The 25,245-nt window shown below is 52.0% G+C and overlaps 1 protein-coding gene across 4 annotated transcripts in view; it reads right to left on the reverse strand.

Annotated features, from left to right (window-relative positions):
• Positions 1 to 3,228: 3,228 nt before the first annotated feature.
• FHL3 (four and a half LIM domains 3) overlaps positions 3,229 to 25,245 on the reverse strand; it is a 30,962-nt gene continuing 8,945 nt past the window's right edge. For 2 of the 4 annotated variants that reach the window (XM_055799470.1, XM_055799468.1), the window contains exons 2-6: positions 7,819 to 8,000; positions 7,564 to 7,738; positions 6,756 to 6,925; positions 6,402 to 6,588; positions 3,229 to 5,153 (exon numbers count right to left, since the gene is read on the reverse strand). In XM_055799470.1, coding sequence (XP_055655445.1) covers positions 5,002 to 5,153; positions 6,402 to 6,588; positions 6,756 to 6,925; positions 7,564 to 7,738; positions 7,819 to 7,974 — 840 coding nt within the window. In that variant the 5' untranslated portion in view covers positions 7,975 to 8,000 and the 3' untranslated portion in view covers positions 3,229 to 5,001. Of the gene's footprint in view, positions 5,154 to 6,401; positions 6,589 to 6,755; positions 6,926 to 7,563; positions 7,739 to 7,818; positions 8,004 to 25,245 lie in introns of all 4 variants that reach the window. The other 2 variants (XM_055799467.1, XM_027783011.2) reach the window with 1 other exon arrangement.

The raw sequence follows: 25,245 nt of genomic DNA on the forward strand, positions 1-25,245 counted from the left end.
AGCCTGTAGGATTGGGCGCGCACCCTCGCTGCCTCTCCCGGCTCAGAGCTGTTGCCCTTGGTACCTGGGAAGTGCAGACGTTTGTGGCCTGACAGGCTTTCAACAACATGACTGTGCTTGAGTGACACGATCCTGGTGGAAGTCCTCCCACAGAAACTGTGGCTGCAACCTTCCACTTTCACTTGGATTTTAATTGCCTTCTTCAGATCCACCCTAAATGCCAAGGAGGGATCATGCCAGTGCCTTGCCCCCACTTTGCCAAGTGCAAAGCTATAATTAAATTTTAACTTGCAAATAAATTATTCATATTTTTCTACCAAGCATGATAAATTATTTAAGCCAAAAGCAACAACAAAAAAATTTGGCCTAATTATGGCAGACAAACATGATCCTGCCCTGGGAAAAGCCAATTCACGGAGGAAAGAATGATACTGAAGGTAAGAATATTGTCTTTAATTACTCTCTTGCACTACAGGCTGCCCCAAAGTACGTCATTTCTTCCTCATGAATGCCTGTCTAAAAATAAAAACGGAGATAAGATTCTGAACTTAGTGTTCTTCCATTTCCCCTTGCATGAAACTTCATCCCTGGAAAGGGAAAGAGTTGAAACCTAGCAGTGTCCCATCCAGCCGCATGGCCTCTTTATTTTGGGCCGCTGGCATTAGCAGGGTTGAGGTGGGTCAAGACCAGCCAGAGCGTGGCCTCCCTCCTCCTCACCCCAGGAATGGCAGCACACCCGGGAGAAGCTTGCTCCGGTGGGAGAAGCTTGCTCCGGTGGGAGAAGCTTGCTCCGGGAGGCGATGCTCCATGCCGGGGCAGCCCCTGCAGCCCCTCGGTGCCTCCTGCTGCAGCAGCAGCCTTTGTGCTGGTGGCTGTGGGATTTCTCGTGATTTTTCTGGAAGGAAAAGTGGGATTATGGGAGGAAAAATACTTGTGCTGAGCTACCGCACCTTCCCCTCCTCCCTGTGACCTTCACTAGGTGCTGCCCTGGCTGGGTGGGGACAAAGGGACAATGAAAAAAGGCCCGGGGGAGCATTCACGGGATGCCTGCAGGGTTCAGCCTGCCTATAACTGCATCCCTACCTCCTGATCCTGGGACAAGGGAGAGCTGTTCACCCTTCGGCACCGGCTCTCCCACTCGCCCTGGGACCTGCCTGAGCCTCCCCACTGGTCACCCAGGGGGACGCAGGAGCAGCCTGGGCAGGTCCCTGCCTGGTTTGGGGAGCTGGACATCACCGGCACAGCAACCTGAGCGCTGCCTGAACCCGTGTGCAGCCACAGCTGGAAAAGGGGCCAGTGCCGGCAGCCAGCTGGGAGCTAAGTTAGCTCTTCCCTCCCGCCTGGCCGCAGGCAGCAGCAGGCAGAGCCCGGCAGCTCCCGTCAACTCTGGGCCACCGGCACACAGCTGTACCCGACGCACCAGTGGCTCAGCTTTCCTCCAGGGGAACCTCTGGCTGGAAAGAGAACAAACCCCTGGGAGCCAAGCTGCTGCCTGCGGTGAGCCTGAGCCAGGGGCAGCCACGTCGGTCCCCAGCAGGGAAGCACCCGGCGCAGGCACCGCTGCACGGCTGGCAGCGAGCAGCCATCGTCACCGCTGAGCTAATGCTTCTGGTGGCCTGGGCTGGGACACAAGGCTGCTTCCAGGCACCAGGGAGCATCGGGTCCCTGTCCCCATCCCTGCACCAGCAAGCCCACGGCAGGGCCCCGCTCCCAGCCCAGCACTTCCCCTGGTGCAGGGCAAGCAGCCCCTTGGGGACACCTCGCCGGGGCCAGTGCAGGCTCTGCCCGTGGGGGCCGCAGATCCAGCTCCCGATCCCACCCTGGTGGAGCAGGCGAGCACGGCTCGGGCATGTGTGGTTATTGCTGGGGCCTGTTTCTACACCCCCAGCGCTGCCCTGGCCCCCTAGCCGGTTCTCCTGCTCCCACCTCACCCCAAGCAGCAGCCCAGCCCTGCCCCCCACCCCCCCCACCCCCAGTTTGCCTGTACTTAACAATATTTTCATGACTGCTTTAGATCCACTCTGGGAGTCTCAGGGGGATGGTTGTGCATGACATCACCCTCCCCCTCCTGTAAATCAGGCACTGGGCCATGCACAGCCATGACCCATTCATGACAGGGATAAAATCCAGATGTTCCAGCACTACGTGCAGCTGGGTCGTTTCCTTTTTTGGCTAAAAACGTGAGGCTCTGGAGGCTGGCTGCAAGAGGAGCCCGGGGGCCCTTTGTACAGAATCCTTCTGTGGTTAATCCCTGGAAACAGCGCAGCAGGAACAAGGGTTTGTGGTGCTTCTGCTGCAGGACGGGCTTGGCTGGAAACCTCCAGGGCCAGAGCGGCAGCAAAACCAGAGCCCAGGTCACAGGGCAGCAACAGCAACAAAAATCTCACTTGAAAAACCCCGTCAGCTGCCAGAGCAGGAGCCTGCGATGGAGCCAGGAACGTGCACACACAGAGCCGGTGCCATGGTGCCACGTGGGCTGTGCCGGTGGTGCCACCGCTGCAGCACCCACGGGAGCCGAGCCGCCATGTGGGGCACGAAGGGGCGCTGGGGGCCGGGGCAGGCGAGCCCAGGGGAAGTCGTGGCAGCTGTTAGTAAATGTAAAGGAATCTGTGGAAAATAGTTTCAGATGTTAGGGGAATAAATGGCTCCCCAGCTGATAAAAGTGAGTAACGAGCACGCACGGCTTTGGGGAAGGCTGCCAGGAGAGTGCTGCTACCCCGACTCCAGACTACAGCAACTGCCCCACTAACCCTCCTCCCCAGAGCCTACGTGCGCGGACTGGGCAGTGCGTATCGCAGGGGAAGGAAGCTCATCCGCACAGTGGGATACGATTCAGTATCGCAGCGATCCAGACCAGCTCCCGCAGCAGCGCAGCATCCTGGCTACTGCTGAGCCCGGCGGCATGGCTCCCGTGTGGCCCCTGCTCAGCCCCGTGCTGCAGGACAGCCCAGGCAGACAGCGGGCACGGACAGACAGGCAGCCCTGGCACCAGGCACCCGCTGCAGCCCCACAGCAAGAGGCAGCGGCTGCTCCCTGCCATCCTGCACGGGGCTGGTACAGCTGATGCTGGGCATGTGGCTTGGGGAGGGGGAGGCACGAGCGCGGTGGGGATCGGCCGCCCCCAGTGCAGGTTTAGGAGCCAGGACAAGTCTGATGAGTGGAGCAGCAACACCGATTCAGCCAGCACTCTGCCCTGTGCCTGCTGTTCGAGAAACACATGAGAGCAAGCATCACTAAAACGGTTTATTATATAAAGCCGTAGGAAATACACAGGAGGCTGAGGTTTAGGACACTTCCTTCTAGAGACTGCTCCAAGCTCCTCAGAATAGCAAACACACAAACTCTGATTTTCCTGCATCAAAGCTTTCAAACAACGGTTCAACAAGGATCTGAATACAGAGTTAAAAACACTTCAACATGCATAACATTTTCTGTTCCTAAGTAAAGCTGGGGGGGGGGGGGGCGGGGGGGGCTAGCCCCTTCATCCTGCGGTTGGTTACAAAATGACAGATATCATGACAAAAGAGTACAAAAGGAAAAAAAAAACCAAAAACACACAAGAAGATGCTTTCAGAAAAGCACGTGGCCATCTAAGCAGGAAAGCAGGGTCAGCAGAAGTGCCCCAGCAAGGTGAGCGAAAGGCATGTAGAGCCAGGGCAGGGGGGGCCCGGGCAGGGCCCAGGGCTGGCTCAGCCCCCGGGCAAGGACGGCTCCAGCCCTCGCGTGAGTCTGGGGTGGCTCAAGACGTTCTATTTTGCCCGCACAGGGACTTGGGAGATGCAAAGCCCCTCCTCAGGGCAGCCCAGGTGCCACCTCTGCTTTGCTGGGACACAGCGAGGCAGGAGCGTGGCTGGGGGGAGCCGCCACCCCCTGCCCACCGCAGTGGCAGGGGACGGCCTTGGCAGGAGCAAGTTGTGGACACCCTGAACGTCCCCCTCGGCTGACCTCCTGTGCTCCCGCAGACCCTCCCTTCCTGTGGGCAGCACTCCCCGAACTAATGGAGGGTCTTCCGACCGCCTCGGGAAGGCAGCTCCTGTCCCACGGCTCCCCGTGGGAGGGACGGAGCAGGAACAAAGCCCTCGGTGCTCTCAGCCTTCAGCACACCCTTCTCTGGGCCTCAGCCAGGCACATCACAGGGGGGACCACCAGTGGGCCGACAGCCACCGGGCTCCAGCTCAGACACACAGGGGCAGCTGTGGGAGATGGGAGCACAGATGGACAAGAACGGGCCAGGGAGTTGGGGAGCATGGGGACAGAACGCCCCGTACCTGCGAGTGATTTGAGCTCCTCATCCACATCTGAGTGAGAGCACCTCTACGGAGATGTGCAGAGCAAAGGGTCTGGCCCACAAACAGTGACGTGGCTACAGAAATCCAGAGGTGGATCCCATCAGGCAGGACATACGCTCTTCTTGGCCACACTCCAGCCTGGTGTCCCCAAAAGGGGCAGAGAGCCCTTCATGCCCAGGTCACCACAGACCAGCCGCACGTACGGAAAGGCTGTGCTGCAAAGCCAGCCGCTACACAGGCCAGCACGGCCAAGCTGCACGCACCAGGAGCTGCTGCTGCCTTGTATCACACAGAGCAAGGGAAGCACATGGGCAAAAAAGAAAAGTCAGCACTGTGCCAGGGGGAGCAAATACATGCTGCCAGCGTGCAGGTCCAGCAGCCCAATGCTGAAGCTGCTGCGACTGCCCTTTGCTTGGCTGGGGCCCTGGGCTTAGCTCATGCCTGGTCAGGCAGGAAGCAAAAGGAAAGAGTAAATTATGGGGGGTCTTGAAGCTCCTTTTTCAACTTTATTTAGCTTTGACTCTGCACAGAGCCATAGCATAGCGTACTCTAGCCTTCAGGGAGGGGCACAGGAATCCCCTGCACACACCGTGGTTTGGGGTCAGCCCCCATCTCCTGTGCCTCGTGCCCTGCCCTGAGATGTTGTTGGGGTGTCTGGCACAAAGACCCTGAAGAATAGAGAAAGCCCCTGCCCCACGGTGTCCTTAGAGGCTCATAGGTCGCTGCTGCAGTCGCGGCACAGGATCTCATCGTTGTCAGGGATGAAGCCTTTCCCGACCAGCGAGGTGTTGCAGCGGGCACAGTTAAAGCAATTATGGTGCCAGTGACGGTCCTCAAAGGAGACGTATTTACCACCGCCAAAGCCTACAGGAGGGACAGAGTGCAGCATTAGAACCCCTGGGGAAACTGGGACGAGCCTCCCGCACAGACCGAGTCTTTGCCTGCTCATCTCCAAGTCAGGTCTTCAGACGCAGCGCTGCACCGTGGCACCCAGACCCCCCCCCAGCATCAAATACATGTGAAATACCAATCTCCACTCTTGTGGGGAGAAGAGGACCAAAATGATTTCAAAAAAATTTCAGATTTTGCAGGGTTGAGATTCTCGGACCAGAATCACCATTTTCCCCCCAGAGGGAAGCAGGGAGTGGAGCTGCACCGTCACAGCGAATGAGGGGGCTGCCAGGAGCAGCTCTTCCAAAGGACAGTGCTAGTGAAATCCTGGGAAGAGCCGTCCTGCCACCAGCCCAGGCTCCTGCAGAGGCTCCACGGGCAGCTTCCTTCCTCTGCCGGCAGTGGCTGGACTTGTGGGCTGTGACCCGCTTCTCCCCGGGACTGCGCCAAACTGATAAGGAGCAGACGGGAAGCAGGGTGCCCATGAGCTGCCCTGTCCTCAGCCAGAGTCATCCTCTGAGTCACCAGCTGATTCACGGCTTTGCCTGCCTTCCCAGCAGCAAGACACAAGTTGCAAATGGAAAGGTCAAGTGGGGGAGGACAAGGAGGGAAGACCCTCTCAAGGGTTTCTGCAGAAAAGGACCCCCTGCTTCCCCTGTCTTAGGCAGGTACGACAGGTCCAGACTCCCCTGCAGCAGCAGCTGCTTCCGCTGTGGCTGGAAGTCTCTGGCTTTCCCAGTCTGTGAGCAATCTTTCCGCGGGACCCGGCAACCAGCCTCACGGCAAGCTAGAGACATGAGATCATGCTGTGAGGGGTTGTTTTGGGAGCCTTTACCCCTAGGCAGAGGGAACTCCTCCCAAGGGGCGCAGTTCACTGCTTTGAAAGATGCAGGCGAAGGGACAGAAGTGGCCCTAGGACCACCGCAACAAAGAGATCCTCCCTCAGGGGGTTCCTTGGAAAGCAGCCGCAGTTGTTTCTGCAGGGGACATGCCTGAGGGCACCTTGCACTCCCCAGCATTTGTCCCCGGGAGGCCTGAAGTGCCTGGAGACACTTGAGCAAGCCTGTATGGTGGGGATGTGTACGAGCATCGAGCATCATATGGGCCTGGGTCACATGAGGGCAACCTCCCCCGGAGAAGTCACTGCATGTCTGGAAGCAGAGGGCGTAGGTCATGCCTTGCCCTGCAGAAGCGCCCTATAACCAGGGCCGTTCCGCTCACCTGTGATGGGCTTTGTGCAGGCGCTGCACTTCTTGGCATAGAGGTTCCCAAAGCACTTGATACAGTATGGGTTGTCATCCTGGGAGGTGAACTGCTGGCCAGCCAGGGGCGTCTTGCAGCCTGTGCAGACGAAACACTCCTTGTGCCATGGCTCATCCCGGTAAGTCACTCCTCCCTTGGTCAGGGTCTGCAGGAAGAGACCCCACACTGGTGACACACAGGCATGGGGAAAGGGGCTGCAGCGCATGACCAGCAGCTGGCTGGGGTGCTGCTGCCTGACCCCTTCTCTGGTGGGGCTCAGACGGGACTGAGGTCACAGAACTCAGGGGCTTCGGGCTGTCAGGCCAGACGTACCTTTTTGCAACGAGTGCAGCGAGGAGCGAACTTGCTCTCATAACAGGGGACACAGTAATAATCCTTCTTGTCTGGGATGAAGGATCGTGACCCGATGGGCTGCTGGCAGCTGCTGCATATGAAGCAATGCTCATGCCAGGTTTGTCCGTTGTACTCCAGCTTACGGGATCCTGCAGAGAGAGCCCTTCACAGTGATGGGAGGGAGCAGCACATGCACACGCAGGGGACACAGGAGGCTGTGCAGGATAAACTGCAGCCCTGCACACTTGGCACTGTCCCTGCCCTCCCCGTGGCAGTGCAGGGCTGTGAGCAGCTGGAGAGGGGCCCCAGGCCCACCCCACAGCTGCCAGAGGAGGGCTGCAGGAACATGTTCCCAGCACTGGCACACAGGCCATGGCAGAGATGCCTGTTGTAACCTACATCTGAAGATGGTGCCAGAATGGCCAAGCAAAGACACGCCTTTGCCTCAGGCCATCTCCAGAGACGCTCACACACCTTCAGTCATTCCTTCTCTCCTTGTCAGCACACACCAGAAAATGCCCAGGAAACCCTTTGTTATCTCCTCCCCAGCTCACTTCCCCGTGAAAAAGGGGAACAGAAAGACAGGGCTGCTGTGGTGATTGCAGCTGGGGATCCTGCTGCCTCGCCAGCCAAGCACAGTGTCCAGTCCACTCTGTACAGTGACAGAGGGGCAGGAGGGCAGAAATTCAGTTCTCTTCCTTGCTGCCCTAGTGCTGGACCCTGCAGCCCTGGCTGACGGTGCTGGGACCCGGAACGAACTGCAGTGCTCAAGTCTGCCTGTTCCTACCTGGCATGACTGTCTTCTCACAGGCAATGCATTTGGAGGAGAACTCGCTGCAGTAGCAGTCATTGCACAGCAGCTCCTCGCCTTGGCAGGTGAACGGCTCGTCGGCCAGAGAACGGTCACAGCGGAAGCAACGAAAGCAGTGCTCGTGGTAATGGCGATCCTCGTAGTACAGCTCCTGGGGAGAACAGCCAAGATGAGGAGTGGACTGATCACCCCAGGGAACCACCCTGCCCGGCCGCGGGGTCCCGTACTCACTCTGCAGTCGTGGCTGATCAGCTCTTTGCACTCATCACAGGTGTTGGCAAAGTGGGCATCGTAGCAGGGGATGCAGTACGGGCCATTGTCCATCTGGATGTACTTGCGCCCATACAAGGACTCCTTGCAGTTGTCGCAGTCAAAGCACTCTGTCATGGTGCCAGTCTGAGGGCCTCCTTCACCTGCTACGAGATCAGCGGAGATGCTGGGTCAGTATCAGCTTACGCTGCCTGCGATGTCCCCGCACAGCCCGGCCGCCTCCAGACGGCAGGGACCGCGAATCCCTGCGCTGAGCCAACAAACAGCCGCTCTCAGGGAAGGACACAGACCTGAGCTGCGGCGCCTGCTCTGTGCCTGTACGCGCTGCCAGAACAGCTGCGCACGTTCAGGGCCTGGGACGAGTCTTCCTTCAGGTTTACACTCAGGTTCAACAGTTGGAGCACTCAGGCACCACTCTGAGAAACTAGGCACGTAAGCACGCAGTTGAGCTTCTCCCTGCCTGCCTCCCTGCCAGGAAGCAAAGCATTTATGATGACCAAAAGAATTTTTTTGCATGAAAAGTTTTGATTTGGCACCGAAAGCAGGACCATGCACACACTGTGGGTGCACATCCCCTGTCACATCAGAGCGCCAGCCACCTTGAGGGAGACCCGTCTACCAAGCAGCCCTTCAGAGACCCACGCTCAGCCACCAGCATGGCCCTGGACCCACGGCAAGATCCCTCCTGATGGCCTCTGAGCTGATGCTCTGCCTGATAGGGCTCTCAGCGTTCCAGATTCTGGAACCTCTCCAGAGCTTTAAAGCAGCTGCTCCACAGGGAAGCAGGAATCAGGCACCCCGTGCTGTGCCTCGCTGCGCAGCCACAGCCCAGCAAACCCTTCTGCACATGTTGCTCTAACTGCAAACACTCTGCAGGGAGAAAGCGCTGGTGAGGGTGGGGGTTTTACAAGGAACAGAGGGGTCAGGGATTTGCACGCAGATCAGACATCTCTTGTTGCCCCTCGTCTCTCTCTCAGATGAGAGGTTTGTGGAACTATTTCCCTTTCTTTGGAGCACTAACTCCAGAACAAGAGTATCCTCCTCCTGTTTGGTTTAACCTGGTTATTCCTAAATATGGAGTTTTCCACTTGCGGAATCACACCCTTTTTTAATACGGGTCGCTATCAAGTGTGGACAAGCCCATGGAATTACATCTCAGCAGTCAGCTGTGGAGTGTGGCACGCTGCAGTTTTCTTAATGAACCCACCCACTCCAGAAAGCGCTCTTATGGCTCAACCGACAGTTTAGCACTTCGTGGGGCAGGGGCTCCCCCCAGCCCCTGTGCCCCCCCCCCCCAGTGCCTCCCGTATGCCGAAGGCAGCCTCCAGGGCAGGAGCGGATCCAGACAGCTCTGACTCAGGGCAGTGAGCTTCCCAGGGCTATTCTTGGTCAAGCCACACAGCTCCCAGCTGTTGTCAAGCCTGGTATGTGCCGATAGGGTTGCCGGTGAATAAATCCAGTGTTCCCACATGGCTACGTGACCCACAGAGGGGGAACAAAGTCCCTTTTCAGACACTCTCGTTACCCAGCTGCCACCCCAGCCGTTGCCTGCTCTGCTGACCGCTCTGTGCCCTCCAGCACGGCAGGCTGGTGCGTGCGGCTGCGGCTCTGTGGCGTGTCCCTGCGAGCAGCACGGCCTTGGGGCCACCGCTCTGCTCAGCCTGGCCTCTGGAGCCCCAGCCAGCAGCCCCAGACCGGCTGCGGGCTGGGCCAGGCAATTTCCAGTCTGTTACTGGAGACGAGGCAGGCGCTCGGGGTGGCTGGCACAGGCAGGCTGGATGGGTGCCAGGGTGCCAAACTGAGCCCGCCGCCACAGCTCTGCCCCCAGCCTGGGCTGGCCCCCCAGCACCCCCTTCCTCTGGGGCACCCCACGAGGTGCTCACCCGACTGGACAGCAGCTCCCATGCCCCCAGCACCCCGCACGGCTCCTGGCCGCTGCTCACCCACCACCTCCTCCTCTGCCACCCCACACGCCTTCGCTCTCTGAAGCCACCCGGGACCTTTCTCTCTGGCAAAGAATGAAAAATCAAATTAATAACCCTCCTCCTCCCAGCCCTGTTGAAGGGAACTTTCCAAGGTGTGTCTGTAATAAAAGGGCCTCTAATTAGCACTCCTGCCCTGGGAGCACGATACCGCCAGAGCAGGGAGCTGCCATGTTTGCTCAATGGGCTGCACTTTATCTCTGGGGTCCTGTAACCGGGGTCAGAGGACATCAGAAAACGCGAGGGAAGGAAAAACAACTGGAATGGAGAAGCTTTGGGTTTTACTGGTGACATGGACTCAGCCTCTCGAGCGCTGCTGCCCCTGCCCCTCTGTGAGCCCCGGTCCCCAAACTCAAAACAAGGGGCAGCATTTTGCCGTGTCGTAGGGGCAGGAGGTGGGCAGGATCAACCCACCACAGACTGCTGGGGGCTCTCACCCCCCTCAACCACAAGGCACCCCAACAGGGCAGGTGCTGCTGCCCGGAGTGTGCGCTGTGCCCCGGCCCCACGTGTCCCCTCAGGACCCAGTGCCAGCAAACCACAGAGCTACGGGGTGCGAGCACCAGCGCCACAGCGAGCGCTCGGGGCCAGAGCAAGCCCTGCTCCCCTGGGGCAGCTGAGCTATCACCATGACCGAAAGAGGGATTAAAAAAAAAAAATAATTAAGCAACAGGAACATTTCAATCCCAGCTGGTGTTTGCCACCCAGGCCCCTGGCAGTGCCAGCCCTCCTCTCCCACTCCTGAGCCCACCGGGCTCGCCCCGGCTGGAGCTGCGGGCCGTGGGTGCTGTGCAGCGCTGCTTGCACCCCAGGTGCGCGTCACGCAGCAACCACCGAAGGGGAAATGAAAACCATATAAACCCTCTGAAAATGATGGACCCAGGAAGACCCTAAAGCAGCGTGCCGCGCTTGCCTCCGCTTTCAGTAGGTTCTCCCCAAAGTCCTCCTGTGCCTGCTGGGCCAGCCAGGCTCCTGCTCTCTGCCAGCCGGAGCGGGCTAGCAGCCAGACAGGCGGAGCAAGTCCCAGGAGCATCACGCAGCCCAGGCTGCTATGACAGCATACGGGATCAGGCTGCGCTGCCTCTTCCACAGAAAAAAGAACGGGCCCAGGAAGTTTGCTCAGGATTATTTGCATTAGATAAGCTGTTTGCTCGCTTTGTTCTGGTCTCACAGGCAGTGCTGGGGAGGGGTGGCAGAGCCCTGTGCAACGCCAAAGTAAATTCTGCATCTTCGTCCCTGAGGGTATGGCACTGCTGGAGACCAAGTTCATGGAGAAAAGGAAGATGAGACAAAAGAAACAGAGTAAACTAAATCGTACAAAAGCCCACAATTATTGCTGTCTTTGTAATGGGGAACCTGGAAATTGCCTCTGTTCTTGAAGAAAGGAGGTGAAGTTTTAAAATGCGTTAAAAAAAACCCTTTAATTGAGGCTCAGATTTAGAAGGCACAATATAGGCAGTCACTATGCGTGCTAATTAGCACGTGCTCATACTCTGCAGACTGCACCACCCTGTAAACATTAGGTGCGCGCTAGGCTGATGTAAGTAATGCCTTCAAATCCTAAACAAGGTGTTGCCCTAAAATGATGGGATTCCAGTTGCAAAGCGAGTGTTTGCTTGCCCATTACCAGGTGGCTGCGGTCCCTGTGGGACAAGGCTCACTGAGGCAGGTCCCTTGTCCGTGGGGACGGTGGAGCTGGATGTGGGGTGTTCTCTCAGCTGTCTCTCTGGCTGTCTGAGGGCAAAAACAAACAACAGATCTATGCCTGCCAGCTGCCGACCCTTTCCCTTCGACCGATAGTTGTGCTCAGGGAGGAAGGGAAGTTCAGTTCCTCTCCTGTACCCATGAACAAACAGTTTTGGGAACAAGAGCTTCTCTTGCAAACAACATTTAAAGTGCTCCAGGATGCAAATCTGATCAGTCTGGAACTGAGCTCAGAATAGCTTCATGTATAAGAAAGGTCAGCAATTTGTCAAGGACACACAGCAGAGTCCACTTTCTAATTAGAGAGTAACATGCACCTAACACCACCCCGGTGTCATTGTCCACAGCAACTGCAGCAGATGGCTTAGCAACAGCCCAGGAGATTATTACATTAATTCTAGTGTTGATAAACTGGGGACCTATTACGCAAAGGAGGCAGCACAGACTGTCCACAGCCCGGCTTTCTGCTGCACACAAGCACTTCAGAGCTTAACCAGCCTCTTGAGACGACTCCTGCTACAAGGAACTGCTTCAGCGAGAGGTCTCATGTATATGGTGAACCTATAACCCCGTGTAACTTCACACCAGTTTGTTTTTCGTTGTCAGCTCACAACCAGCTGCTCCACGAAGTGATCCTAGAGCAACCCATATGGCTATTCCTAGGGAAACACTTAATCTTTCCAGGACACAGGAATAGACCTGCCTTTGATGGTCTGTCAGGTTCCTGCCTATTCTCACCTTCCCTGGGCTGCTCTGAGCACGCTTGTGGCAGTTGCAGTTCACACCTAAACAGAAACGTAGAAAAGCAAGCACAGCCTCGCCGGGAGAGGTGAGCTTTCCCCATGTAAGGATGAAACCACCCAGGGACAAGGGGCTGGAAGACCATCCTCAACGTGCTTCCCAGTCAGAAGAGGAGAAGAACGCTTTTTGTTCCTGTTGGCTTTCCAGAACCATTATGGGTCCTGGAATCTGCATGAAATTGTTTCTGCCTGCTACCAACCCTAAAAAGGGAAACCAGCTGCTTGCTCTGAGGAGCAGCTCCAGCTCCTCCGTTACTCTGGGAGCATTTTCAGTCCATATTTCCTGACCAGCATCTGCGGATGCGCCCAGGGTCCCTGCATGGCATGGCCAGCCTGGGCTCTCCGGGGGCAGAGCAGCCAGCTCCCTGGGGACAATGCGGGTTTCTCTGCACCTCCTCACACCACTGCCCCTGCCTGCACCCTCTCGCTCTGCTCCCAAAGCCACGAGCGCGGCTGCAGACCTGGCACAGTGGGAACATCCTCCATCTGTTGTTAAAGGAGATCCTGCTTTGGGGCCAGAGGCTGGAGGCAGCTTTCCAGAAAGGGGCTGAGTGTTTCATCAGGGTAACCCAACCAGACCCAGCCTGCACCCAGCACCCTCAGGAGCTGTGTTGCATCAAGCACCCGCCTGCTCCCAGCACCACTGAGTCACTTCCTGCCCAGGGAGCTCACCTCCGAGCCGCCGTCCTGCCCCAGCCTCCCCACCGACAGCTCAGCAGCCTCCAGTATGAAGGTCCTCACTGGGCCCATCAGCTCAGCCACAGAGCTCACCTGGCAGCTCCCCCCTCACCAGCACAACGGGAGGATGCTGCAGGTCATTCCTTGAACACGCAGGGGAAATCTGGTTCTTACAGTCAGCCTCGGAGGCAGGAGGCAAGTGAATCAGCTGGGTGTACAGCCACGCAGCCCCCACCTGCAGCACTGGGACATTGCGCTTACACCTGTGCACGTCCTGAGAAGCTGCACTGCAGTCATATCCCCAAGCACGGGCAGATCATCCTCCTGCCCAGAGCAGTCATGGGCTGCTCTGGGCTCTGCGACACATTTAGCAAAATGGTTGGCACAGTTGTAAGGAAACACCCTGCATTTCAAGTGAAGTAAGTGCTGTCAGAATCACCCTTGCTCAGCAAAGTAGGCAGCTTCCTGCAAATGGCCACAACTTTTGAAGGAAGAAGTAGCAGAAACTGTTAAAGCATCTGACAAATCACAAGGTAGACCTGGATCGTTGCACGACTTTAATAGTCTTAGAATGGCAATTTAAGGGTTTCCTAATGTTCAGAAGGGATCTCTGAGGTGCCCTCAGTCCAAAGAATGAAACCACATTGCATGGACTCCTCCTGACAGCTCTGCATATAGATCAAGATAGTCCTAAAAGCACAAGTGTCCCACAGATGTCCAATCTTACCCTTAAATTCAGAAAATCTCAGCTGATGCCAGCCCATAACCTGCCCAGAGGTGCCCTGCACTGTTTGTACATCTGTGACACAGACATCACACCTGGTCCAAGGTGAGCAATGGCAAATGGCTGCAGTGCAGGGCACGGCCACCACTGCTGGGCTGAGCTCACATGAGGTCCTGGCAGTGCAGGCAGAGTCACAGGCATGCCAAAGGCGAGCAGTGCCTTCGCACACAGCACTGCCTGCATGGAGCAAAAGGGTTCCAGGAGGGTGCTGCTGAGGGCAGGTACAAGGAACCCAGTCCTACCCAAAAGCAGCTTCCCACAGAGAGAAGAGGCTGAAGAGTGAGGTTACAAGTGCAATGAGAGCACTGGAGGACCTAACAGAGACAAAGCCCAACTCTGCAAGTGCCGTAAGAGGTGCCCTTGCCTCACACACAGGATGAGAGACAGGAAGCATCTTTATCACTTTAAACATTAGTGACATGGCACAATGTGTACACTAATACTTATTTTCTATATCAGCACTATTCTACAGAGGAGGTGGTGATGGGATGCATCTCCAGGAGGCCAGGCTCACTTTCATGCTTTCTTGTAAACACCAGCAATGCTGATTTTGGGAGGAAAATGACCTCTGCTGCCCGGTCTTAAGTACCTGCTGAATTCAGCCAGACTAGATATATTCAAAAGATCTGGAAAGCAGCAATGATTTTTTTAAAGTTTAATTCAAATTTTCTGAATTACCATGAATCATTGGCCAGGTTTCTCAGGCAAGCCAACAAACCCTAGAGAGACAGTACACAGAGTCAGCTCTCCACACACGGAAATAGCTTCGTCCTGCAGACTCACCAGTAGACATGGCTCGGTCTGCAAGACACCTCAGCACCCCCTGGCCATGAGTGGTCCTGCCTGTGGACTGGGGATGTGGGGCTGTCGGGAAGTTCAGGGTCCTAAGGAGCTCCAAAATGCTGCTCTGGTTTCAGAACCCTAGCGAGTTCATAGGCCTTCCTTCCTCTAGTACTAAATTCTTCATTCTTTCTCCTACATAAGGAAAGATAAAACTTTTCCAATGTGAAAGGAAAACGTGCTGCTACTAAGTCCAGCTCTCACAAGGCAGCATCCCCATACAAGGTAACAGGACACAGCTCTAAGCCAGTATTTGTGCACACTGGGACTTTTGTCCCTTCTCTACCCTTTAAAGAAAGAATCGCTTTTTAATGAGGCTGCAGTTGCAGGGGAATCTGATTTTCCGTGTTACAGTGGAAAACCAGGCAGGTTTACCCATCTGAGATTTGAACTGTAATTTCTTGTGGCAAAGACCTTCCTTTGCATTTGGTTTTCAGCTACTTCTGTCCCTTTCCTCCCCATATCCTTCTTATCTGAACAGGCCTCCTGAATCCAGCTGTGAGCTGAACCATCCACATGGTGAGCGTGAAGATATGGGGTTTGGAGGAAGACAAACAGAAGATCTAGTCCAACACCACCAGTGAGAAATGCCAGGCTTCCCGTGGGTGCCCGTCTCCACTGTGCCTACCTACCTTCCAAAGCCCCAGCAGAGGGACAGCAGAGTGCAGGCTGACAAGGAGAAAGGCAACAGCCAGTTCAGCCCTTGCTCTAGGCTTGCTTTCTTTAGGGACAGTTAATTGACAGAGAAAGAAGCTTAAGAGTCCCTACTGCACAGCCATAACACGAAAAACTCTGCCCAGGAGGAAAGAAGAGAACGATTTTAGAGTTAAAAAATTATTACTGCACACCTGTAAGGGTTAATTAACTGTTTCAGGTTCTGAACAAAACCCTCCCTCTGCAGAGGGCAGCTTGGATGGAGGGCACAGATAACAGCAGTGGAACTGTTGCAACGCATACAGAACAAGCAGCCTGTGTCATTCTGCTGACATTAAAACTGAATGTTTGCTCAAGAGATCAGCTGTTAATCTTTTGCATAAGATATACACAAAGTAAGCAAATTTTGCACACTCAACAGGAAGTCAGGAATTAAAACCACTTGGGCAGTTTGGACCTGTCACGGTTCAAACAGACCATTTAACTGAAGGAGGAAGTCCAAGAGCAGAGGAGTAAGATACAAACACACCAGAAACTTCTCTCCAGCCAAATCAAGTCACTTTCACCAGACGGTTAAGAAACCTGTGGCTTACAAATGTGCCAGAGGAGATTCTGGCTGGTTTCTGAAGAGGTCTGGGAGAAGACAGAGACAGCCTGGCCCAAGCTCTAGGTCGCAGGTACCTTCCCCTGCCACGTGCGGGGCTGACCACGCAGGAGCCTGCTGGCAGCGGCTTGCACCACGCCAGCCTGCTACCAAAGCGTCGAACCGGCTGCAGGGCAGCAGCTGCTGGCATGGCCAAGGTGACCATAATAGGAAGAAAGATGCTGGAGCCAAGTTTCAGGGAGCATGACTGATCGCAGGAACTTCAGCGCGATCGGAGGAGCGGGAGTCACAGTCCAGGGAAACGGCTGCTCGTATCAATTCTTAAAAAGGAACAAGGAACAGGCGTGCAATCGCTTTCTGAACTCCTGCTCCTCTCAAGCACGTTAGTGGGGTGACTAGAGAGAAGGACACATTCCCGTTCAATTACGGGAACACTGATATCAAAAACACTGGCGTGCACGCTGCCAGTACACACAACCTCCGGGCTTTCCTCGCTTGTGACAGGCAGTAGGTGTAACACCAGCCCGGGCAGCGCTGCCAGCGCCGGACTGCACCACCAGCTCACACGACATCCCCACTAGGGCAACACACACGATTCACACCTGCTCGTGGTGTCTCAGCCTCAACAGCCCTGGCGAATCTGCCATCAGCTAGTGGGTGCTTGACAAATCTCATCACGAGGGTCTGCCAACGTCAAATCCACAAATTCTCTTAGTTTTCCTCTTTCAACTAGAAAATTGGGCAAGAACAAGGAACTTGTTGCTCCCGAAGGGCTGAATAGACCTTTCAGACATATTGAGCAGACTATACATTAACCATCGTCATACTGGCAACAAACAGTAATGCAAGAACACAATGCAAACCCTGAAGATAGTCATCAACCATAAAAAACAGCTTAATGGGCGCTGGCTGGCCTCCAGGCCCCAGGTTTCACACCAGGTCTAGGCAGAGGTTAATTTGCAGGGTAAAACACTCGCTGCTTCTAAATGGTGTAGTTTACCTGTGAACCTTCTTTGCCCGTGTCATTATGAAGTGATGAACAAGAAGAGGTGGTGGGAAGGGACCATAACTGGATGAAGTTTTGTCAAGAAAGTCACGAAGAGAGTATAAGTATATATAAATGTACATGAAACTACAAATTAGTAGATAAGGTGCTTCACGTTACCTGCCTGTTGTAGCACATGTTTTCTTGTTCTGTTTGCTACAGCCTCTTAACATCACACATCACTGCAACTACAACCTCACATGAGGTACAGAGCCCCCCACATGAAGTCAGTATTCTCCAGAAACAAACATATGAGCACAAAGATCAAACGCATCCATGCCCCAAACTCAAAAGACAGAAGTCTTGCACAGAGCCTTGGGTGGTCTAAATCTTCCAAATGCAGAATCCCAGAGAGAACTTTATAATGCCCTGACTATTACAGAAAGAAAAAGGGACTCCCGAAGAATAAGCATGTTGTGAGGATTATAATCTAGTAAAGAAAGTTTAATTTTGGACTGAATTGATTTATGCCCGTGTAACCCAGCAAAGCTGGCCCATAGCCATACAAATGCCTTACTGCTTATCCAACCGCACAAACCCAGGGCTCCAGCAGTAGTGTTTCAAAATCTCTTTGCCCCACAAAATAAAGGTCATATCCAGTACACTAGAATTCAAACATTAAAGCATGACAGGAAATGACTAACTGCACACTGAGGCCAATTTACCTTCATCTTAGATCTGCTCAGCACACAAGAATCTTGCAATTCAAACAGACATCACAGCCTATATGTAGAAAAAAGAATCTGACCGCTCTGACTGCTAGTTCTTGGGTCTGTGTGTCTGAGTACAGATATCACTGCAAAATAATGGAATTCCGCTCTATTTCCCTAAAGTTCTCTTGTAAGCCTAGCCCTATGCTGCCGTGTTCACTTTTCTTTCCCTTAGGGTCAGCTGTTTCTTAAATTGAGGATGAAGCCATTCTTATTTCTGAGGTGACAGAATCACAGAGCCATTTAGGTTGGAAAAGGCCCTTAAGATCATTAAGTCCAACTGTATAATTTAAGTTAGTGTTTACAAAGCTTTTTGTAGTCCCCGATTAAAAGGTACTTAGGAGATTATACGCCTGTTTTGCACATGAAGGCAATCAAGAGGCTGCTTCAAGCCCCCACCTGAGCTTGTGGACAGGCTGCAGGGGATGGGTGCAGTCACAGTGCTCACATGCTGAAAAGCAAACCTGCCTGGTCTGAGCTCCATCCCTTAACTGCCTTCCCCGGAAAGCCTGGCAGCTCTTTTGCTGATTAAGCCTCTGCTCAGCTTCAGGGTTTTTTTTAACAAACAAAGCAACTTTGACTTACAGTAGCAGGGAAAGACATATAAACCAGACATGTTTTATTTAATGTATGCCTATTACTTAAAGGACAAAGTGAATTTTTTCACCAAATTAGGTCAAAATATTCCTGTTTCCGATTTGATTCTTTGTCTCCCAAACATGAGCATTTGTAGTTGGCTTCTTGCATATAAGCAGATATACCGAGAGGGGTAACCTGCGCTGTGACCCTGGCGGTTCTGTGCCTTTTGGGGCTCTCTGCACCCACATGCAATACCAGCAGAGCGAAGAGAAGGCCAGGAGGGTGATGGGGCTCACGTGCCATGCAAGCTCTTGCCCAGCAGCCGCTCTCCCACCCTGCCAGCCACTACCCGTGGGCCTCCCCACCTGCGCTGGCTGTTTGCACGAGAAGTAAGGACACTCTCCATCTAAAGCACTTTTTACAGCTGCTGGTGTCCCTTGCAAGCGAAGGCAATTACAGCTCGGTAGTGCAGCATGTGAGCAGCTTCTAAATCTGGGGAAGGACCGAATCCTGGCAAAGACAAACTGTCTCGGGTTACCAGCCCGAGAGCTGCTTGCCTGTGGTCCGAAACAAAACTAAGAGCGTTTGTTGCCTGGGAGATGCTATAGGTGCCAGCTGCAACCCTCCCGAAAAAAGGTAGGGAGTGCTCTGGAAGGACAGGGCCCCCAAGGCACAGGGAGGTACAGAACTGGGATGGACAGGGTCACTGCGAGAGGAAGATAACCTCTTCTTTCAGCCACTGCCTTGCCAACATAGAAGTGAAAGGAGTATCCTCCTGTGCCTGAAGATTTCTCTGCTAGGTGATCTGGTCCTCAGGTGTAATTTCCTTTTACTATACAGAGCTGGTTATCTTCAAATCGGTCTCCTCCTTAAAGCATTTGTCACATTTGGCACCTTTAAAAATTACTCAAGTACTGCACATTTTAAATAAGAGAAGCCATCAGTTGTAATTGTCACATATTTTACGTAAGATCTGAGAAATAACTCCTTGCAAGCACTAAAAAGAAATCTGCAGGATGCAACGTGCTTTCCAATTTCTGCCATGCTGTGCTGCCATGCTTTGAGACAGGGTCTGTGGTAGTACCCACGAAAGGGAAAAGTGGTGCCACATCCAAAAGGCTAAGTGGAAACAGCTGTTGTGAGGGGTGCAAATGCTCACAAAATTTATAAACGCCTTTCTATCACGCAGGCACGCATTGAGTTTCCAACATCTATGCCCCTGCCTGCTGGATGTGTCGGGTCCTGAACTAGTGCTGCTGCCCACCACACCAGCAGCACGGAACAACTGCTGCTGACGGGGGGCATGGTGAAGCACACGTGCTGACTGTAACTAAACATTCGTACAGAGAGGAACACTGCTTCTTTACAGAAACAACGCACATTAACAGAAAAAAAACCCCAATATCTGAGAGCCGCTGATCTAGCCTGCAGCTCATTTACAGGACCTAATTCTCGCATTCAAATCTGAGATTTACAAGGAAACGTACATGCAACAGCTTTGTCACAGGTTAAAAAGGAACTGAAAGGTCAGAATTTTAACTAATGCAGGCTCCTCTCATGATGACTTTCAGGTAAAGACCAAGAAGAGTTGATGTTTCAGCCCCTGAAGCAGCAGATATGGAGCAACGCCCCATTTCTTTGCTGCAGAGAGGACACTCCAGACTCGTTCCCTGAAGGACGCAACAGCAGCCTGCTCTCCGACTAGGCTGAAAGATCCTTCCGAAGCTGTAGGCACAGTCAGGCACGTTGTGGCCTTCGCCGCAGGAATACACCACCAACGCCCTAATAACCCTCCCTCCCTCTCCTAACCCACCACAACAGGGATGGGCAATTTACAAGCTCTTTGTCCCAAATCAGCAAAGCTCTGGAAACAAAACCTCAGACCAGTTCTCCATTACCTTGCATCGTGGAATGGGATGGAGCAGCGTAAAGCCCAGCAGCCTGGAGGACTCACACTGCAGGCAGCGAGAGCAGGTGCGACCGGCAAGAGGCTCTCGCTAGTAAATCGTCGCTTCACTAGCAAAACACTGGAGTGTTTGCCCAGAAACAAAAGCAGTCACATCGTAAACCAGAGGGTGACATCAGCACAGGGATTGCGTTTCCTACAGAGGTTTAAATGTCATTACTTGTGACTGGAAATTAGACACTTACAATTCAAGTTACTCTAGATTTTCACAAGAGACCTAAGAATTCCAGTTCTGTGTAGATAGATTTCACTTTCAAACCCTTTCTATTTCTCCATGTCACAATGATAGAAAAAGAAAAGAAGATTGTTCTCTCTAGCAAAACTATCAGGAAGTGCAAAGCTAATGAACATTGTTATTAACCTAACCAAGTCAGGTGCTAACGAGGTGAGCAGCGGAACTCATCAATTTCCACTGGAAAGGCTCCATGTGATTCAAACAGCATGCTCTACTTTCGGCTCAGTGATTCAAAAACCTCTGAATAAGAGTGAAAGAGGGCAATCCAAAGTTCTGCTTTGCATCTTCTTCTAAAATTAAATCTCAAAGCTATCAGGGATTTGAAAGCACTTATTTCATCATTCCTTAGCTGACTCATTGTTTCACAGAGCACGAAGCGTGATACAGTCTGTGCCCATGGTCCAACACCTTCACCAACCTGAACTGCGCTTGCGACTTTCCACACGCAGCTCTTCAGGCTCTCCAAAAGCAACACATCCAAGGCTTCCATACAAGCGCAACGGGCCAGATTTAATCTTCCTGTGAGTTAATATGATGTTTGCACAGGGTTGAGAAATACTAGAAATAAAACTGCTCTTGGCTGAGTTCCATGCAACACACCGCGTACTTCTTGCTATTAATGACTCTTTAGTAAGTACCACTATGACTCTACATATTCCAGAAAGCTCTGCTAGGCATCACAGCAATTTTCTTGGTATGAAGTGTTCACTGAATTAAAGGTAGCCACTGAAACATCTTAAAATTTAAACACTGACTTTTCTATTTCAAAATTTCCATGTGCTGAGAAAGAGAGGCAGATGATAATAACTAATCCACATTTAAGGCCACAAACTAAAGAAAAGTTTCTTTACTTGGAAAGTAGTTTAGCTCCCAGGCGCCCCACTGGAAATAACATATGATGAACCAGTGCAAGACCATAAATGCAAGACTGCTCAGTTTCCACAGATCTGACATCCCGTACCTCTCATGGGACTGTTGCTTCCTCAATTCCCTAACAGCTGTCGCAAGCAAAAACATTATTTACCCTTATAATACCTGCAGGGCAGGGAGTTATTTTATCTCCCTCCTGGGATTTGCACCTCACAGGCTTTTGGCACAAGGCAAGCCTGGTAGAACTAAAAATGGAACCAAGATCCAAGTCCTCGTCTATCTTTCTTCTCCTGAGATGCAGCACATATCCCCGTCAGCCTGGAAATCACGGACACCCACTAATACATTTATAGACCTGTGTCCAAACAGATTCCACAAACTGAACTCTTTGTGAGAAGCAAGAGAAAATGGAAGGAAGAGAACAACACGATCTTTAAGGTCCCTTTCCCACCCAAACCATTCCATGACACATGGACACAGTACTGTGCAGTTGCAGAGTACAGTTAATCCAGACTCCAGATCTTTTGACCAAGTAACGCCGGGCCTTCGCTACTCGCTCCTACTATTTAAACTTTGGGCTTTGGAAGTGACCACATGCAGCTGAAAGGCGGCACTGGAGTAGTGCAGCGCCAGGAGTCATGCACCAGTTCAAACTATGTTAGTTCTTAAGAACAGAAAAAGCCACGTTTCCCTTAAATGAGGGTAGCAGAATTCCAGGGTGAGGTCAAAAGCCCGGCTGGCCAAAGCCAACAGTTTAGGTTAGTACGTGGGGTCACGATGCTGACAAAAGTAGTCCTTGCACTCAGAGACCGTTCAGGATCCTCTTTTTTCCTTGCTGTTCTTTCTTCACCATCTTCACATACATCCTAAGCAATATCCAGGAATACTACCATCAGATGTGGACCTGAGAGAGGAACTTTCATCTTCAACCACGCTGAAGTTAGGCCTTCCAGATAGACATTTTATATTATTAAATTTCTTTCGCTTCATTAGAAAAGCCTTAAAAAAAGACATTTTTTTCACCAGCAGTACTGAGTTGCTATACACACTGTTTTAGTGGGAAACTGCACGATCTGCAGCCACACGGATCTGAACTACAACAGAAATTACCTGATCTCTGACACACTCGCAGGAGGGAAATCCTGTGGGCTTGGATCATTCAAGAAATAAGGCTGCTGTACAGTTACAGGAACAACACATGTCCAGAATGGACTCTAAACTGTTAAGATCCAGTCTGAAAATCAACTGTGAATTGTTTTTACAATTTGCATTTTATATTAAAAAACTCTCCCAAAGACCTCAGGAGGCAGAGCTCAGCCTGGAAAGGATTTTTAGAGTTATGCTGTAAAGCCACAGAAAGCAGGGATCTAGAACGGGAACAGTTCATTGCAGCTAAAACACTGATCCTGGGTTCTGCCTGAAACAGCTGGGATTATTTCTTCAGTTAAGCAAATTCCTGTTACTGAAACCCACTGTGATATTTAAATAAATTTGGAGAAGATGCTGATTAGGCACTCTTCTTCCCAGATAACAAGATCTGAACCATATGAATTTATTAATTTCTAAGTGAACACTTGAAATGCGGGTAAACAAATTCAAAATATCAAGGTCATATTTATATTCCAGGGTAATATCTAATTATTTACTCTCTTCTGGTTCCAGTATTCTAGGTTTTTCTATGGACCAAAATATTTAGTCATGTAAAAACCATCTGGAAGACATTCACTTGGCCTGCTAAGATTCATTAGTTTAAAAATACACAAATAAAGTGTTCATTTTATTTCCCAAAAGCTAACACTGCTGCTTTCAGCTCTGTTAGGGTGCCTGATGAATAATGCTTATGCAACATTCTCAGCAGGAGATATCAGATGCCGCAGTTTCACAAATGCATACAAATATCTGTTAACTAAAACAAGTCTTGTATTTAGATTAATGCTTTTCTGTACTAACTCAAGTGATTATTCACAGCAGTATGAAAACCAGCTTGCAAATAGTTCAATCACTCGTTTTATTCTTTCTCCCATGCTCCCAAATCCCTAGCGCTGAAATCTATTTTTAAAAATCACCAATGCAAAGAAATTTCTCTTCAGAACTGGGATTCAGATACCTGTGTTAAAGAATTACAGAAGGTAAGCCTCCATGCAAGCCTTTTCTCTCCAAGAATTTCCTGCATAATCTTAATACAGCTTTTTAAAAACCAAGTAAACAAGAGGCACAGCTGAGATTTTGAAAAAAAAAAAAAAAAAAAAAAAAGCAAGCGTTGAATTTGGCTTGGTATCCACAGGGATCACTTTTCTGGCCAAGAGTTTGCAAAGGGTTATTTATTGGCTAGCCATTTTTCTTTTGCTGGAAGATGCTGAGGTTTTAGCAAAGTTTCTGCAGAGTATGCAACAGTATTCAGCATTTGCTCAGCTAATGAGTTAAATCACTGCAGCTCTCCGATGACTTGAAGATTATGGGTGTAGGAAAAGGGAACGCTCAGAGAGGGGAACTTTCTGCAGCCACCACCAAACTGCGGTTAAAACAGACACCAATGACTCTATTCAGCTCCCAAACCTCAGACAGTTTCCATTTTCTCAATAACAAAGCATTTTTGTGGAATGAGGTAACAGCCTCCATCTGCCAGGTCTAACTCTCCACTAAGATTTCTCAAGAGCATGGCTGAAGGCGGGCAGCCAGCTGAGCCAAGAGGCTGCGAAAGGCAGGAGGAAAGGCAGGAAAGGCAGGAGGAAAGGCAGTTGTCCTGATGCCTGGGAAACAAAGGAACAAAGCTGCAACAGGACAGGCACGGAGAGGAGCCTCTTTGAGACCACTGCACAAATCCTCCTGGGAGTTTGTATCAAAAGTAGCCTCGAGCAAGCTCCAACCAGTGCACAGCTAGAAAGCGCAAAAGGCCGAGGGAAGAGGGAAACTTTTCACTAAGGACGAACTGGGATTGGCAGGAGGAAGCACAAGACAAATGGATGCCACAGGTTGAGCATTCAGCTGTCCATCAGCAAAATGTCACCAGTACAGAGCAGTGGGATTTAAAAGTGAAGACAGGTCTGCGAGCACATGCTGCACGATGCAAACGGGAACACAGATGTCCTGCTCCCAGGACGGTACAGCCCGTGGGACTGGCCACTCAAGCTGGGATGTCCCCCTCCACACCTGAAATGTCATGTGTCTAAGCCAGAGCAGTCACAGCCTCCTGAACAGAGCCTGGGAGGGCTTTTGGTTTTGTTCTTGCCTTGTTTTTGGTTTTGGCAGCCTGTATTTTGGTGTCTCAATTCCAGGGATGCCGAGCACCTATCCATTCTGTTGATCCCAGGCAAAGCCAGCTCAGTTCCTCTGAAAAGCAGATTGCTCATTCAGATTCAGATGAAGATTCTACCTGCTGGCAGGACCCCCTGCAGCTGACTCGCATTCCCCTCCGTAAGCAGCCAGTTATTAGTCAGCTCCCTCATAATTCTGAGGCTCAGCCTCAGGTTCAACACATCTCAGCTGCCTGCCCTACGACAGGATAAGCAAAAGGGAACACCACAACCCCAGGCTCACTCATGCAAATAAAGGTAAAAACCTTGGAATCGCATGGAGAGATGAGGCCAGCTGGGAAGAGCTTGGAGGAAAAGGTAGCTACACAGCACATAACATCAGGAAAGGATCTTCATGGTGTATGTGGGTCTTCTGGACTATTTTTTGTCACTGCATATATAAATCTTTAAAAAGCAATGCAGGAAATTCGCTGGGACATCGCAGCAACTGTGCAAATGGACGACCTGTGACTTGGGCAGGTCAGAACATAGAGGATCCACCTTAGTTACTACTTTGGTAAATAGTGCTGCCAAGAGCAGTTATTCACACCATTTGGAGCCCTCATTCTCCCTATGCAGCAAAAGACATTTGAATATAAATTTTAAGAATCACAATTCAGAGGGATTAAAAGACATTTCTAGAA

The sequence above is a fragment of the Falco peregrinus genome, chromosome 3 (genome assembly GCF_023634155.1).
Source record: "Falco peregrinus isolate bFalPer1 chromosome 3, bFalPer1.pri, whole genome shotgun sequence".
Taxonomy (NCBI): domain Eukaryota; kingdom Metazoa; phylum Chordata; class Aves; order Falconiformes; family Falconidae; genus Falco; species Falco peregrinus.